The 18362-nt window shown below is 43.8% G+C and overlaps 2 protein-coding genes across 3 annotated transcripts; one reads left to right on the top strand and one right to left on the bottom strand.

Moving 5' to 3' along the window:
* Positions 1-98: 98 nt before the first annotated feature.
* Positions 99-3611, bottom strand: SPRYD4 (SPRY domain containing 4). 2 transcript variants are annotated; one of them, XM_063119839.1, is made up of 2 exons: positions 3521-3611; positions 99-1746 (listed from the first exon to the last, which is right to left on the bottom strand). In XM_063119839.1, the coding sequence occupies exons 1-2, from the start codon at positions 3609-3611 to the stop codon at positions 1199-1201; spliced, it is 639 nt and encodes a 212-aa protein (XP_062975909.1). In that variant the 3' UTR covers positions 99-1198. The 2 variants fall into 2 exon arrangements, with proteins under 2 accessions (XP_062975909.1, XP_062975910.1); XM_063119840.1 differs by having other exon boundaries at positions 3407-3583.
* Positions 3612-10108: 6497 nt separating this feature from the next.
* LOC134396613 (aquaporin-4-like) lies at positions 10109-17767 on the top strand. Its single transcript, XM_063123144.1, has 5 exons — positions 10109-10123; positions 12078-12434; positions 14894-15058; positions 16547-16627; positions 17558-17767. Exons 1-5 carry the CDS (start codon positions 10109-10111, stop codon positions 17765-17767), a joined length of 828 nt encoding a protein of 275 aa, XP_062979214.1.
* The last annotated feature ends 595 nt before the right edge of the window (positions 17768-18362 follow it).

The following is an 18362-nucleotide window of genomic DNA, read 5'->3' as shown; positions in this document are numbered from 1 at the left end:
TTATTTTTACCCAAGAGCCAATTCCCAAACCATGGATATTCTCCAGAAAAAGCACTGGTCAGTCCAAGCAGCCTAAGAGAAAACAAATAGACAAGACATTGTTTTAAATAAATTCATTTTTATTGATTGTGATAGTTGCACGGCTACCAACACATTACATGGGGCTGCTCTTCCTGATTCAAAATAGGTCCTCATGTCTCAGTTGTATTCCATAAAATAAAACCACTCTCTGGAGAATTTGCCAGTGTGCTAGATGTCAGAGAACTCTGACTTGGGTGATTGTGGTTAGTTATGACAAATCTCTTCTGCCAGCCCCTTCCGCACAAGTCTGTGAGACTAGATATAGCAGGAGATCTAAATTGCCTTGACCCTTGTTTCTGCTCTCTTAAGTATTTAAAAATAAAAATACTGTAGATACAGTTTCTTGCTAACACAGGTTATCACAGAATGGGAGGGATTCTTGAGCTATATCTTAAGAAAGTAGTTCCTACGGAACTGATGTGTACAGCAACATTTGTTATTGCAGGAGGGTTAGATCTCCGCTGGGCATGTCAGTGAGATGCCATCTGCTTAGATGTAGGCTTGGCTGTCCTCCCACTGGACCAGCAGGGGGCAATGGTGGCTATGTATTATATGCAGAGGATCCTATTAAAATGGAAATTTCCTGCCTTCATACATCTGAAAGCATGGGCAGATACTTCTGCTGGGAATGGGGTCTCTTCACATAATCAAAGGACATGAGATAAGAGCACTGACGGGTGCAGTTGATCTCACACACTCAAAATAGCTGTCAAGAAATAAGCTTGCTCTTTCAAACCACTATGTGGCAAACTTCTTCCCAGGATATTTTCCCGTATAGAAACACACACACACACAAAACGTAAGCCAAATGTGTCCAAATACTGTGGAGAGCAAATTTCATTTGCAACACAGGAGATGGGGGAGCAGAGGCAGAAAGTTAGGATGTGGTCCTGTCATTGAGTGAGTAAAATCTTACTTCATTGCAAACTGGGATAGGTTTCAACTGACTTTTTCCTATAGAGGAAGCAAGTTTAACAGTAGTGAAAACTGCTGGCTCCTAGTATGGCAAGGTTCAGTCCTCTTGATTCCACTGTCCAAACTGCTTCCATTTGTTGTATTTATTAGTCTGGTCTCCCAGGTAGAGAATCCATCCGAACAAACTGGGCTTAAGACATTTTTAGTTTTGGTTGAGCTTCTCAGGTACATCAAGTCCTGTATGAGTTAGCAGTTCACCATCCCAGAGGGCAAAGGCAGGCACCACAGGGCCTTGGAACTCCGCAGGCATGCTGTGGATGAACACGTTTTTGCTTATATCCACCAAGTTGAGTTTCTTGTTGTCAAAGTCCAAGAGCAGGCCCACTCTCTCTGGCTTGCCAACGTTGCTGATGGGAGTGGTCTCATTGGCAAACATGGCATTCCAACACCGGTTAGCATAGCTAAAGACCCAGGAATGGTCATCCATTCCAATGCAGACTTCCCGGGAGACATCCACATCTGCCACCCCAATGCGGAACTGTTGTGATCGCTTGACAGTCACTTCCCAGTAATGGCAGCCGCTGGATGTGGCTGTGTCACCCAGTACTACAGCCCAGTCCCTGAAGCGTTCAGGGTTCTGGGGAACTCTGGTAGGATCAATCCCCAGCACACGGTAAATGACACCAGTGTCCTTTTTGAACAAATCCAAGGTACTGTGGGCTGTTTTCTCATCTAGTTTGAAACTGATCTCTGAAATAAGAAAAATATATATACGCGAACTTCTCTTTTTGATGCTCTTCAGCACCATGTACATTGATGGTGCTATATAAATAAATAAATAATAATAATAATAATAATAATAATAATAAAAAGAACCCAGAAGGTTAACAGAAATGTTTTACTTCGTAATCACCAAAGAATTCATCCCTCTACATACACACACTATATCTGAACTCTTTGCTGTTGCATGAAGAGGTGGCTGCTATATTTACTTCTAGGTAAATATAGTTTATAAGAAGTAATAAATACCTCTATTATAACAGGAACAGATGGTACATATACTGGCTAAATGGTACAGACACATGAGGCCCTAAGGCATTCACTTTGGGGCATAGGACTGTCACCAAATTAAGGATATCTTAGATGATAAATCTACAACAGTGCATACGAATAAAAAGAATTCTATAAACAAAGTAAGATTTTTCCCCCTCCAGATTATACACTATCCAGATTTTGTTGCAGGGATATTATGTTTTGTCAGTACTCCAACCACAGCACATTTTCTATTGGAAAATTAACTCCCACAAGTGCTACAATTGCTAACACAATAATTTGAAGGTTAGCTGGGTAGTACCCAACTGTGCCACATTGTAACTGTTTAAAAATATATCGCGGGGTGAGCACTCTCTTCACTTTATAGCCAAGTGTCAGACAACATTCATTCCCACAGTTTACTTCAATGGCTATGCACTCTCCCTCCTGCATAGAGGGGGAGATGAGCATCCCTAAATAAAGTGCACATTGGATAGCACAGTACTTTGTGGAAATACAGTCTATTGACAAAATGTGGTGGGTCATTCATTAACTGATCACCTGGACAAGCTCTTACTATCACACGTAGGATTTGTTTTATATCTTGCTGGATTTTCACCTTCGACTTATCTTCACTAGATAAAATACTCTTTTGGTTGTAATCAATACTTCTCTGTGGCAGTTTATATTTATTTTAGCATTTTTATCCTATTCTTTAGCCAAAAAGGCTCAAGGTGGCTTACAAAAACATTTCTTATATATATAGCAGCAAGTGAGTCCTAGATGGATAAAGAAGTCAGCGGCGGGGGGGAGGGGGGAATGATAGTACCTAGGTAACTGAAATACTCTCCCCTCACCCCAGCTGTATAACTTCTCAGTTTGTATTAAACAAATTTAGTTTAAATACTGTAATATTCTTAGTACCATTCTAAGCAAATTTGGAAGTCCCATTGAAATATGAGATGTTTAGGATCAAACATAGTTAAGACCAGGCTCAGGTTTCCAAATTAGGTAGCATTTTGCCTCTGTTAGGAACAGCTACTCTTACTGAATTTCTGTCTGTTTAACAGCAGAGCTCTGCCAAACCCACAATCCTTTCTACTACTAAAAAAACACTAGTATGCACCAAACAAAATAGATGGTTTAGGTGCGATTCACATAAACTTCATGAAGCTGATTCCATGGTCTTTAACTGGCGAAAGAGGAAAGGATTCATTGGGCAGAGCCCCTGAGCCTTTTACAGCAACGTAACAGGCAGAAATTTAAAAGGTGTATTTTTTCTGGCTATGGAGATGGGGAAATCTTTGACTACTTAATTTCTTCTTGTCACTAAAGGCGCTGAAGCCTTGCCAAAACCAAAGCCAGAGAGGATACGAACCCCACGGGCAAAAGAAGAAGGTAGAAATATCCATCGCAGCTCAGAGATATTTAGTGGCTGTAGGAGCATTTCGTTGCGAGGCGTTGTTTTCTACTCAACTCCAAAGAACCCTACCTCTCCGAGGTACTTCTCCCACGAAACGGTGTCCAATGCTGCACAAGCTCCAGCCTCGCAGCCTCACACTTCTCAATATGGGCGCCGCCATCTTAGAAGAGCACACTGGCATCACGTGAACTGATTCCGTCTAAAGACTGCTATTGCCGCCATCTTGGAGGAGGGCATAATAGCCCCCAACCCCTCGGGATCTTCCGCCATCTTGAAGCCGGGCGGCGCGTTACTGCCAGTAATACAACTTCGGGGTCGCCATCTTCGGAAAGTCCTCTCTTCTCGCCTACCGGAGCCATCTTGAAGAGAAGTAAAGCTTCTCGCGTAATTAGACCGTCATTTTGTGCACTTGAGGCAGAATATGGATAGGTAGGACTTTGACGAAACCCAAATTAGTGGTGTGTGCGCGCATGCGCGCGCGCCAACTTTTGAATGCCTGTACAGATGTGCGACAGGTAAACATTCAACAGGTCGGTCTAATCTGCCGTCGTGCATCTCCGTGCTGGAGCTTTGCATATATTGGATTCTGTATTTCTGTTCTGCATTTCTTAAACCTCGGCACAAGAATCTTCCTATTTTGGAAGGTGACAACCTATTCCCTATGCGTTGTCTGAATATCTATTCACATAACTGCCTGGCCGTAGTGAATGCCTATCCGTACGGAGTTATTGGTGTACTACATGGTTAATGTGGTCCACTGGGCTGATTTAAACAAGAAGGAAAATCCAGAGATAAAGCTTTTTCTGGAATGTACCATTTCAAACTGCAAGTGCGATGTTGCAAGCGGGGGAAAATCCTATTTGTAGGAAGCTAACATGTCAGAGCATTCAAGCTAGTCCCCCCTCCCTCACCGGTTGTGTTTTGTTTTTCAAATGAAAGGAGTTCCTTAATGGGGAGTATTAAAATACGCAATTCCATTCTGCTGATGCAAGTAGTACAGTCCAAGAAAGGCTTTTGCTGCATATATAAATTACCACCCACCCACACATTACTGCCTACCACCAGCATATGCAGAACTCTGCAGATTGATTTTTAGAGCTTGGAATACCTAAAAATTGCAGTAGTGATGAAAATTCAGTACACACAGAAGTGATTGGGACTATACAAAAAGTCACTGCAAACTGACTAAAACTACTGTTGAGTTTTGTACATAGCTACCAGTGAAGCTATAGGCATTGGGAGCAAGAGGTTCTACCCCTCTGACTGACAACTTCAGACTGATTGCCAAAAATACATAATGCAATATCTCAATTTCTCTTTTGTAACATGGTTCGGGGATGAGCAATAAACTGATTGGGAAGAAGAGGAGGGTCAACTTCCCTTCCCCTAAAATAAGTACTATTCATAGTGGGCCTGTTCAGAAGACACCTTAAACCACGGCTTTAACCATGGTGGTTACGCCAGAAAGCCATGCTGTGTTCAGAAGACACCTTAAACCATGGCGAATTAGTTTTTTTACTTTATTCACTGTGGTTAAAGCCATGGTTTAAGGTGTCTTCTGAACAAGGACAGCATTAGGACTCTCAACTACATATGAACTGGAAAATCCAGGATCAGATTTCCCAGCGCTTCAATTATTTATTTTTTAAAAGATTTATATGCTGCTCTTTATCAAATCACAGGGCATTGTATTATTACAGAGAAGCAGCTGCAATAGGGTCTGAATTGTGTAAGAGCAGCAGTGCTGAGGGAGAGTTTTAACCCTGTCTCCTGTGGTGTTTTCTCAGTATGAATCCACACTCCCTCCCAAAGTTGCTCACGGCAGAATAGATAGACAGATATCTGCATCCCCCCACCCCCACTGTGATTAATTGGAGATGAGATAGGTGATTGGGCTTTTATTATGCCATCACCCTGCCTCATTCACAGAATTTTATAGAGGGAGGTTCCAGACAAATTAATCTGTAGCTCTCTCATGTTTTCTTGTTACTTCTTCCAATCTTTTTTCTTACTATGAAAAATCTGTTGAGGAAAATAGGTTGGAATTGATGGACAGTGTCTTTTATGTAGTAGCACTAGAAGCCCTCCTTCTGGAAGTACCCTTAGATTGAAAAAATGGGATTTAAATGGGAAATACATACCCACACAGTTCTCTTGCTTAAATTCATTTTAGAGCTCTCTGTAACCTTTTAAAAGTAAAAATAGAATAAGTACGTAAAAATAAAATTTTGGAAGATTCAATCACCCAACCTCCACATCATGTATAGCTTTACCTTGTTAACTGTGGAGATGTTAAAAGAAATCTTTTTTAAAAATAATAATCCCAAACTCTACATCACTTGTGCGCATTGTCTGCTTATGTTTAACCTGCCACAAACACTTCCTTTGCAGGTAAATTAAGATAGATCCATCAATTGGCACTCATTAGAAAAGACAATAATGCTAGGAAAAACAGAAAGTAGAAGGAAAAGCAGAAGACCAAACAAGAGATGGATTGACTCCATAAAGGAAGATACGGACATGAAGTTACAAGATCTGAATAGGTTGGTTTACAACAGATGCGACTGAAGTTCACTGATTCATAGGGTCTCCATAAATCGAAGTCGACTTGAAGGCACATTACTACTACTACTTTCAGTTGGCACCATTGGAAATTCAGTCATGTGGGACACAAATGAGCCAGTTCACACATAATAAGTGATTGGAAATAAGCAAGCATGCTGATGCACAGTGCATAATTTTATTTATTTATTTATTGCATTTCTATACCATCCAATAGCTGAAGCTCTCTCATTGCTTTCTCTTTGTTCATCCTGTCAGTTGGAGCATGTAGATTACTAGAAACCCTCCATCCATCCTTTGTTTACAATTATTTCAAACCAAGATCTCTGGCTTGTTGTTCTCCTAATAAGCTAGTGTCATAATCCAAGAACAAACCTTGGTTTATAATTCTGGCTTGTTAGGAGAGGAACAGACCAGAAATTCCAGTTTGGGTATAATACTAAACAAACCATGGATAGAAGCTTCCTGGTTTGTTTAGCTGCTCTAACTAGCAAGAAGAGCCAAGCAGGAGTGATTAAGCAGCATGCACCAGCAGGCTTATCAATACTTGTGATTTGAAAAGATCGACCTATAGATTTCAGATTGAAGCAGATTACACAAAAGCTCCCTCAACATTGTAGGGGTAGACGGTCAAAGATCTTGCCTCCTTTTCCATTGCCAGCTTTAAAATGGCTGCTATGATGTTTCTTTTCTAATCTTTGGACCCAAAAGACTCCACTGGACACTAATTAAATGTGACAGGGACATATGACTGCTGCAGAGTGTGGGGAGGTGTCCTTTGTTACCACCTTTTCATTGGCAGGATTGTTCTGGCTCTTTGCAGCAAGTCAGCAAGCGCTGGCCAAAGAAAGGAGAGATGAATAGAGAGAGAGGGAGCATATGCCAGCGGAGAGGTCAACAGCAGGCCTTGCTTTTGCTGAGCCAGGCGCTGACGTGACAGAAACGAGAAGGGCTCTGCTGAGCGCTTACCACACGGCATGCAATGGATGGAGCCTCTCAAGGTCCTACTGCTTTTGAGGCAATTGGCCAGACCACGGCCTAAATCCCAGCATGGTCTTCCTTCAGTCCTGAAGCACACATTTCTGGCAATAGGAATGGAGAAATAGAGCAGTGAGTCCCACGCTCTGATAGCTGAGGTACATTGTTTTTTCCCCTCACTTAAAATTACTGGTGCTCTTCACTCTTTACAATGGAAAAGGTTTGATTTTAGAGTGGGTTGTAAGAGTTAAGAATTATCCACCCCCATAGGAGCTTGTCCCAAGGCACACCCAGAGCCGTGACTTCTGCAGAGATGTGGCAGGCAGCCTCCTCTGCGTTTCTGGTCACTGTATTTGGAGCAATTACAATGTTCCTAGTCATCAGAAGCAGAGAAGTAGCAGAGCGACCCATCCCTGGCAGAGTCTGATAGGAAAGAACAGTGCCACAGTACCAAGCCACAGTGGGTAATTTCTGTGAGCACAGGTACTATGGACTAACAGGGGCCTTTAATTATTCAATTAATTTTGCATGACACATAACAAGTTTTTTAATTTATTTATTACATTTATATACCGCCCCATAGCCGAAGCTCTCTGGGCGGTTTACAAAAGTTAAAAACAGTGAACGTTAAAAAGTATACAAAATTTAAAACCATCAAAAACATAAAAACAACAGTATAAAAACAACGGTATCCATTTAAAAATCCATTCTGGTTGTGCTTTTTATATTGTATTGTGTATTTGTGCTTTTAACCTGTTGATTGTCTTACTATGATTTTAATTTTTGTGAACCGCCCAGAGAGCTTCAGCTATTGGGCGGTATAGAAATGTAATAAAATAAATAAATAAATAAATAAATAAATAAATAAAAACAACAGTTCTGGGGTCCATTAAAAACAAACAAACTTAGCGTTGTTAAATGCCTGGGAGAAGAGAAAAGTCTTGACCTGACGCCAAAAAGATAACAATGTTGGCACCAGGTGAGCCTCATCGGGGAGATCATTCCGTAATTGGGGGGCCACCACTGAAAAGGCCCTCTTCCTTATTGCCATCCTCCGAGCTTCCCTCAGAGTAGGCACTCGGAGAAGGACCTTAGATGTCGAGCACAGTTCTCTCACAGCACATTAGTGTACCCCAGCGCACTGTCTGAAAATTCCTGGGATTGAATCTGGAATTCTGCATTCATCTCCCAACTCTTGGAGGGGTATGGATGAGAGAAGGGATCTGGAGAAGAAGGCAGAAAGTTAAGACTCTTGCATATTTTCCTCAGTCGATAATAATAATAAAAAACACCTTCTTTGCAGTTCATAGTACCATGCCTGATAATTCTTTATAATGTATGGATTGTGACATCAGGCCAAACTAGACCTGATGTAAACTTCCCATGGAAGTTTTGTCCATGAGTCTAGTCATGTTTAAATGTCCTTATATGTGCTGGCCTATTCCTTTGCACAGTTAGCAGGCCAGTGACACACTAACCAGGACCATCAATCATTGGAGTGCTAAACTACAACATGCAAATAGGCCAGCACCCATCATAAGTGAATTTAAATGTGACCAGGTGCACATGGAAAACTTACAAAGAGCTATCCTCTGTGGCACCCGTCCTATATAAAACTAAAGACAGAGGAAAACCTTAAAGGCATGTTAAAAATGATTGATTAACCCAACGTTCCTCAACCTGGTGCCCTCCTGACGTATTGGACCACACCTTCCATCACCTCTGACGACTGGCCATGGCTTTCAAGCCTATAACTATTCCTTGGGGGCAACTTTGTCTGATTTAAACCATTCCAGCAAGAACCATATCAGTACAACCATATCATTACAAATTTGAATGCTCCTTTTAAGAAAACTGTCTGAAATCAACATGGGCACAGTAGGGTGAAAGTCCCCCACCCCACCCTGATCCTTTACCTGTGGTGCCTTGGTTTTCTATTTACAAGTAGGTGTGTGAGCCACTTTGTTTTTATCTTTGATTCAGAAAAATATAGGCTATATTTAATGCAGCTGCTGATCTAGACCAGGGCTTAGGCCTTAGCTAGACCTAAGGTTTATCCTGGGATCGTCCCGGGGTCATCCCTGTTCATGTAAATGACACACAGAGGATCCCGGGAGCAGGCAGGGACGACCCCGGGATAAACCTAGCTAAGGCCACCGCCTTGAAATACATACATATCGGAGGATAGAACAGTCTCAGACAACACAGGGTAGTTGCGGCGAAGGACACTGCTGTTCCAGGCATACAGATGGGTTTATGGTTCCACAATCCCTTTCTTCTTCCCACATTGCAAAATAACTGGGGATCAATACAGGACTGATTCTGCAAACAAACAAACATGTACACTTGACATCCTTCCGTGCAGATTCACCTTTTAACAACATTTCTGTAATATTTGTTATGCTCACATTCACTACTGGAAATTCAGCAGCATATTTAACTGCATCATCTAGGATTTCCCCCTCTTTGGGTGGAAACCTGTTATTCCATGCATATGTAGATTCACTGAAATGTGTGTGCAATCCTCTTTGATCATACAGAAATAAATTCCGGCCTTGAGCAATGGTAACTGTGACAACCCCATTCAGATGAGCTCCTGTTTTAGGTTCAAAGGAACCTGTTGCCTTGACACCCTGGTGCCAACATGGGCCTGAGACTCCTTACCAATGCATACACGCACACTCATTTTAAAGCTTTTTTTTAAAAAATAAAAAATGAGATTATTTTGTCTCAAGAGATTTCACCCTTCTCCCCATGGACTTTGGAGCAGAAGGAACAAGGCTAATAGTAGGGTGTTCGTTGACTGAACCCAGTAGTGCTGAACCAAGGACATCTGAAGAAACTATGATATGACAGAGTATAGCAAGTTGATGACACCAATTATAAATAATGGATTGTTGGGATTTCTTGGGGCATCTCATGAACTTCTGACCATTTGGCTGGTCCTTGATACCCCTCCTTCACCTTCCTCTGGACTCTGTCCGCTTCATCTTTAAGAGGATCCTAGCTGATGGTGGGGGGGATGAGGGAGGGGGGAATGTAGGGTTTGGTAAACCACTAGATGACAGCAACAGCGCACCTTCCCTCACTCATATCAGAGTTGGCAAGCCAGACACCATGGGCATCAGGGAGGTAAGGACATCCCGCTTTGCGTATTAGAGGAAGCCAAAATGGATCAATCCCCAACTCCCTTCCAATCCTTCTGTATTTGCTGCTGTTCGTCTGTCTTTTCCCATAGCAATTCATCCACTTGTATATCAGTCCATTTGTCTGATCAGTTTCCTATAATCTTTCCCTATGATCAATCCCTTCCTTCCTTCCTTCCTTCCTTCCTAGCAGTTGGTTCTGTCCTCCTGTTCTTGTTTTTACCTTCTAATAATCCCTAAACATACTGATTTCTATTACTTTCAGCTTCAATTCAGTTGGCCGATTTTGACATGTTTGGCCATGATATCCAAAATCGTTGTCTCGGTTTTACTCATTTCAGAGTACATCTGCACTGGCTGGTAAAGACAGAAAAGATGGCAGTTAGTGGTGATATGGGTTGGGGACCAGGGAATAGGATGGATTTTCATTGTTGGGAGCAGGACATCTGAAGGCAAAAGGCAATGGATTGGTTACTTGGGTTATGTGAAAGAGCCCCAGATAGATAGTGATAATCCAGTTTCTTAGGCAGCTGGGTGTTCTTCAGGTGCTAGGTGGATAGCCTTGCTTGGCATTTTTGGTCTGCATGTTTTTATATACGGTTTTGACCCATTCCAGAACTTAGCATAGTTGCTTATGCAGGGATTGAAGTTCCTCCAAGTGCAGGTACATCTGGTCATCTTAAAGGGCCAAGGTCTTTTTATACACTTACTTTTCTTTTTCTAGGGAGCGAGGTTTGGCATTGTGGCAACTGAGTTGGAGGATGCTCCTCAGAGCTTTTCTGCTTCTCAGAGCCAGAAGTCCACTGCTCAGAATCCAAAGACTGCACCTCCTCAGGATTCATTGAACCAGCTGCACGATCTAGGGCAGGAGACCCTTCTTAGGGCCAACTGGGGAGCAGAAAAGTCATGATCTCTGAGCCCAATTTTCCTTAGCCACAAACTACACTGCTTACATAGTGGTCTACCTTGCAGGATTGTGGTGAGAATGAATGAGATATGGAAAATGTTTTAGATCTTTGAGTCTTGAGGAATAGGCATTAGGAAACAATCTGGGTTAGCCAGAAACCCATGTCTTCTCTTTTCCCCCCATAGGCCTTGGCTTGGATTTTTTTTCCTGGTTAATATCTTCATGATATTAATTTATTTATGTTTGTATTTTTTTTAAAAAAAAATAGCCCAGTATTTAGGATGATAAAGCAGAATATGTTTTAAAATTTTTGACAGGGATTTTTCTTTTAAACTTAAGTCAGGATGACGCCCAGTCTCCCTGGCGTGGGCTCCAAATTTGTCTCAGAGGATGAAGAAGAAGACCAGCTGAGACAGGAAGCATGGGAGGAAATTCTCCAGGAGTCAAGGAGGAATCTTCCCAGGAGCTTATCAAACAGGAAGCTCATGCTCAGAGATCATCTTCCCCTTTCCTCGCCTCAGGAACTCAGTCTTGTTGGAGGGGAGGGAGCATTGGAATTGACAGATCCCAGAGTCTGCCTAGGGTCAAGTGGACACAGTTGAAAGGAAGTGGCAAAGGTTCCAGCTTGAAGACCTTCCCTGAAGGAAGAATCTGATAAAAGCTTGTCAGGCATGGCAGGAAAGTTAGTTGATAGGCAACTGCCTTGCTTTGTTAGGCTAATTAAGTTTAGAGGATTGCTCCTAGCATTCACACTCCCTTCAGGTGTGAAGAGGTCTCTATTTACTGATTAAAGGTTTTGTGGATTGACCAGCAGATATCTTTATTGTCTCACATCTTGGTGGGAAGGCTTGGAATCTCCACACCCGGGCGAGAGGTCTGATGTTAAGCGAGTTAGCTTAAAGAGAATCTAATGACTTACATAAACCAAGAGGACAGGTTAGATTGCTGCAGTGGCATATCTCAACAACTATAAGTCTTTGGTGTGTGGTAGGCCCTTCCCTGTTGACTCTGACTTATTCCTTCCACGCTCCAGGAACTGCAGAGCCGTCGTTTCTGGTGCTGCCTGTTGGCAGAAGCAGCTGGCACTCTAATCTTTGTCTGGGTCGTGCTGGGTGCCTCATCCCCTGTTGGTCCTAAAGAAGTGCTCCCTTCCCCACTCCAGCCAGCCCTTGCTGCGGGGCTGGTTGCGATCAGCTTGGCCCACTGCTTTGGTGAGATCAGCGGTGCCCAAGTCAACCCAGCACTCACCATGGCCTTCCTCTGCACCCGTAAACTGGATGCTTTGCATGCTGCTGGCTATATCCTGGCCCAGTGTCTGGGCGCCATCGTAGCGTCAGGGGTCTTCTACCTTGTCTTGCCCACCTCAGCCATTGGACAATTGGCCACAAAGGTGAGTAAGCTCCACTCCTTCTCTTCCTTATGGTCTCTACACACACACACACACACACACACACACACACACACACACACTATCCAAGGAGATGGAAATTTATTTTGTCCACACTAGCCAGGAATAAAAGTAAAGTGGCTTCACTATCGTTGCCCACAGTGGCTGCATCGGTGTTCTCATTGGCTCACTGTGTCCTGAAGATTATCTAGGAACAATTCAGCCTGCGCGCCACCACCCAACCCTGGCCAAAGGAGAGAACATGTGCCCAGAAAGTCTCCTTGCACTACTTGGCCTGCCTTCAATTGCAGGCACTGGGTCTGTCATTTGGTTGACCCTTTTCCAGCAATTCACTGCCCTCTTCTCTCCTTCCTATCGACTGCTCTGAATGTAGGTTAATTAACTGTCCAGTTCTCATTCACCAACCTCTGGATAGGGTGGCAACATTTCTTGGAACAAAATATCTGTTTGTATTCCCCACCTCCTGGCAAGAAACACTTTATTTCACACCTTTCTGGACAGGGACACAACGTTATTATTTTGTTCCTTTTAGCTATAAATATATGAGACACATACATAGTTGAGAGAGCAGCAATGCCTGAGTAAATTGTTATCTGACATGAAATGGTGGTCATCTTCATAGAATCATAGAATAGTAGAGTTGGAAGGGGCCTATAAGGCCATCCAGTCCGACCCCCTGCTCAATACAGGAATCCACGTTAAAGCATCTTGAAATTATCTAAACATAGAAGGCAACACAAGTTGCTTTAGCAGCAACATTATTTATTTTATTTACCCCACCCTCTATTTGTAATAAAATAAAATAAATATTAGCCATATCTTTATGATTATTTGAACTCTTTATTAATACAACAAATACACATATATACACATACAACAAAAGATGTATTTAACAGAATTTACTTTGATTAAGAAGGTTTAAGAAATACTAACCTGAAGAAAACAATTAACACAACTATGAATCAACTATATTCAACTCCTTTCTTTAACCCACAGTTCTCTGTCAGATGTTAGTGTCAGGTTTACTGGACCAGCAACAGATGTGTATTCCTAGTCTCTAATACTTGGCCCTCGTCTATACGACTTCCATAATGCTGCGCCCAGCGGCGCAAGCCAGGGTGCAGTCGCATTGACTCTCCTTCCCAGCATCTACATGGGAAGAAGGAGCACTGTTGAGGGTTTCCAGGTGCCACCGCTGCACCTGCCCACCTTAGCGCTCACAAGGCTGGTCCGGGGGCGCCAGGGAGCATCCGTGCTGGTTAGTGCGGTTTTTAATGGGAAAATGGGGCTGACATAGGGTTTTGGGTGGAGGGAGATTAGCTGTAAATGCTCTCCTACACAAGAGGCATTCAAGAGGCAGCTGGACAACCATCTGTCAGGTATGCTTTAGGGTGGATTCCTGCACTGAGCAGGTGGTTGGACTCGATGGCTTTATAGGCCCCTTCTAACTCTACTATTCTGGGATTCTAGGATTGCATTTACAGCTAACTGGGGGAGGGAACAAGGGGGAGGAATGGGGTGCTCCTTCCCTGGTGGGATTTCCACCCCACCCCTTTTAAATTTTATTTATTTTTCCTTAACAAGGCTCCGCAGAGGCGCAGAGCCTTGCTCCAATCTAAAAAAGTCGGGGTAAGTCCCCGAATTCTTTAGTGCGGAGCTTCAGGGCTTTGCTCATGGATTGATTCAGAGTGGCGGCTGCATCATGTAGTTCACGTGCCGCCACTCCGAAGCAATCCAGGGGCAAAGCGCCCGTGTGGACGAGCCCCTGGTTGCTTCTTTCTCTTGCTGAGGTACACTCTTCAGTAAACTGCAACCTGTCACCTTCTCCTTCAGATGTTGCTTTCTCCTTCTTTTCTTCCCTTTTTTCCTTCAACTCTCTCTTTCTCCTTCTCTCATTCCAGCTCTCTCTCTTCCTCCCCTTCTCTCCCCTTTTTCAGCAGAAGTTTTGCTCTTCCCTCACTCCATTCTATGCCCCTCCCACTTTATTCAGCCAACATTCCAAGGCCCTCGGAGACAGTCATTGCACGCACACACACACACACACACACACACACACACACACACAAAATGAGAACTCCTACATTGTGTTTGATATGTTAAAATCTGCATCCTTTATCCAGAGTTGCAATTAACATAGCAGGATCAAAAAACGGTACGCAGAATGAGTTTTCAAAAATGGTTATTACAACACAAGACATCTTTGAAGATGTATGTTAATATCAACTGGGTAAAAGCATTATATATTACTGTAACGTCATTATTGAACTTAGTTTCAGTAGCCACAATCTGCAAAATACTTGACTACATAGTCAGAACATGATGTGTGTTACTGGAGGAAGAACTTCTCTGACTTGAAGGCTCCACTGCTGTCCAGGGAATCACAGCCCCCACAGACAATCCTTCCTCCTTTTCATTATATCTTTTGTGTCTCTCCATTTCAGGTCAGCAGTGAGGGGAATGCCGGACAGGCCCTAGGGATGGAGGCCTTTTCCACTTTCCAGCTGGCTCTCACCATCTTTGCTGTGGAAGATCATCGGAAGCATGAGTTGGGTGAGCCTGGGATCTTGGCCATTGGCTTCTCAGTAATAGCAGGAGCGCTCACTGCGGTAAGATCCCTTGCAACGTAACAAGCTGTCCCTATGTGGTGGTGGTTAGAAATTCTAGATCCATTGAATGAAAGTCCTTTGTCTCAGCAGCAGTCCGGGCAAAGGAATTAGTGCCTGTAACCTCAAAACACCTATACCATGCCACTGAGGGCTGATGTGAACATTGCTTTTTCCAGATGTGGCAGATGCCAGTGTCTCTCATGCCTTTTGGTAACATTAAGGGAATTTCAGATATTGAGTGTCATCAGATGAGCGTTTTATCTCACGCTCGCTACTGCCCACTTATGGATGTTCATGCGTCTTTTAGATGACAATGTTTGCCTCCAGCTCCTTCCGCTTGTTTTTCCGGTGCAAAATAGAGCCCTTTTAATCCGTCTTTTTAAAAACAAAAAACGGAATGTGCCGCCATTTCCTGCTGTGTGCAGGAAAAGCAGCATGATATAAAAGGCCCCTGAATGGGCCAAGTAGTCGTTGCTGCTTCCTCTTCCTCTCCCCCTGTAAAGAGAATGTGGCTATTGTGGGACAGCAGCAGGAGGCCATAACAACGGTAGGGAAACGCTAAAATCGACTTGTCTGTTGATGCTCATCATGATTTCAATGAGCAATATCCTCATTCCTTCAGAAAATAATATTTATCATTTTAAAAATGTGCTACCCACAGAGAACAAAGCTGTTCTCAGTTTGGTTTTATTTCTAATGTACTTCACAAAGTCGGATCTTATAGTTTGTGTATTGTGACTATACCCTTCGGTGTCAGTCCATTAGGAGAGCCAAACAGTGATTTTGGCCAAAAATCAGAGATTGCAGAGTTCTATGAAAGGGCGATGCAATCTTGGGCCTGAATCAAGGAAGGGATTTTCCACCTGCGCACAGCATTGTATTTCGCACTGTTTTTACAAAGGAGGACTGACGAATCAGAAAGTATTCTTAAACCAAAATTTGCACACAGAATAAGTGCCTAAGGAAATGTATGAATTTTGCACGAATTTTGCACCATTTATTCACATCACACAGTTGGGGAATTGTGGCTGCAAAATCAGGGTTCCGTTTTTTTTTTTTTTTTTAGTGCAGAAACCCCCGTACCATACATACTAGCGCTAAAGGATTCTTCAGAAGTGGAACAGACTGAAAGTCAAGGGTTGGGAGTCAATTGTGAGCCTTTGGGCAGGGACCTGGGTTTTTTTGTTTTGTTTTTTTAAGTCTGTGCAGTACCTGGCACATAGGAGGTGCTTTATAAATAGTACATGACATGAGGAGCATTAACCTGTTGGTTGTTTTATTATGGTTTTAATTTTTGTGAACCGCCCAGAGAGCTTCAGCTATTGGGTGGTATAAAAATGTAATAATAAATAAATAAATAAATAAATAAATTAGAAAGAAAATGCGCTGTTGTTGTTGTTTTTTAAAAAAGAATACAGACTAACTCGTGAAAGAATTTAAGGGAGAGGGAACATTACCATTGACCATACCAATTTGATGCTTCCGCAGGGCACGTTCTCTGGAGGCAGTATGAACCCAGCACGATCCCTGGGACCAGCAGTGGTAACAGGAATCTGGGAGCATCACTGGGTGAGTGGGTCCTGGAGAGCTTGTTGAGAGAAGGATAGCACTCCGCTCTCCGTCTGACCCCACGTATTGTTTCTCGCCCTCTGCTCACCGGACTGATTGTTTTTGGAACCAAGGGTGAAGACAGGATGGGAGCCCTGGGTGCTGTGACTGTAGTTCCATCTAAGGCAGCCTTCCCCAGCTTGATGTCCTCCAGATGGGTCATTGCCGGGCGACATGGCGTGGGGAGTTGCAGTCCAACAGATCTGGAGGGCACCAGGCTGGGGAAAGTTGTTCAAAGGTGTCCTTGCCAGCACCTGGTCTGAGTACCAACACCTCCCCCCATGCTTGCAACTACATTGGCTGACCCTCGCCCTGGAAACTTATTTCCCTGCCTTTCTTGGGGCAGTATCCAATGGTACTCCTACACAGAGAAGATCTATTGAAGTGAATGGCCTAGTTTACATAGAACTACCATTGGATACTGTCTTTGGTTAGGATGACCATATGGAAAGGAGGACAGGGCTCCTGTATAGTTGTATAGAAAAGGGAAGTTCATCAGGTGTCATTTGTATGCATGCAGCACCTGGTGAAATTCCCTCTTCATCACAACAGTTAAAGCTGCAAAAGCTATACTAGAGTGACCAGATACAAAAGGGGGCAGGGCTCTTGCCGCTTTAACTATTGTGAACAAGAGGGAATTTCACCAGGTGCTGCATGCACACAAATGACACCTGCTAAAATCCCTCTTTCAATACAACTGTTAAAGTTATAGGAGCCATGTCCTCCTTTTCATATGGTCGCCCTACCTTTGGTGCCCCACCAAGTTATTTCAGTTCTCCCTGAGCATGTTAAAACTCTCTCCATGCCCACCTTCTCTGTCCCTCGCACCTTTTCCCAGGGATGATGCGCTGCTTTGGAACCCACTCCTGTGCTTTCTCTCCCTCCTTCCAGGTGTACTGGCTTGGCCCCATCCTGGGCGCAGTCCTTGCTGGGGTATCCTACGAGTTCTTCTTCGCTAACAGCGCTTCCCGGGAGAAGCTAGTTGCCTGCCTGACCTGCCGTGACATTGAGATGGTGGAGGCGGCCAGCGTGTCTCGTTCCTCGCTCTCTGCTCCTGCCCATGCCAAACCGGCTTGCAAGGGGGAGCACGGCACCGAATAGGAAGCAGCAACAACTTCCCATCTCCCTCCTAACTTCCGAGAAAGCCCCCCTCTGCCCATGCTTTCTTGCCACCTTACCCAGTTGTGCTCTCTTCCATATACTGACTGGGCCCTGGCACTAAGGTGGGCCTGGGATCTGAACCTCTAAAGCCATCACAGGCTGATAAATCATGGCGCTGAGCAATTGCCAGGAATCTTGAGTTCTGTCCCCAGCTTAGCGAGTATGGAGGACTAATAGACTAACACGAGGAAGAGCCGGAAGCCAAGATTCCTGGGTTCTCTTTGTTCCTGGATAGGACCTAGTGAAGTAGTGCAAGAGCGAGCAGTGACCGGGTGTTTTGGTTTCTGTTCCCAGGACTGATGTAGCGACTAGTGGGCTGAAAGGTTGGAAACCAGGCCTGCTGGGTTCTATTCCATGCTCTGCCACTGGTTTTATCTTGTGACCTTAGGCATGTCCCTTCCCCCCTGGCCTGTTTCATTGCCCCCACTGTAGCGCTCATTGGAGAACACTTTGAAAGAACCGCTGTGCCCCTTTACCCTGTTCGCCGCACGGGTCGAGTTCAACAACAGGCCTAAGCCAACGCCCCCTCTCTAAA

Source organism: Elgaria multicarinata, chromosome 3 (genome assembly GCF_023053635.1).
Source record: "Elgaria multicarinata webbii isolate HBS135686 ecotype San Diego chromosome 3, rElgMul1.1.pri, whole genome shotgun sequence".
Taxonomy (NCBI): Eukaryota; Metazoa; Chordata; class Lepidosauria; order Squamata; family Anguidae; genus Elgaria; species Elgaria multicarinata.
The sequence above is the reverse complement of the archived record's forward strand: the minus strand, read 5'-3'. Positions and strand labels throughout refer to the sequence as shown.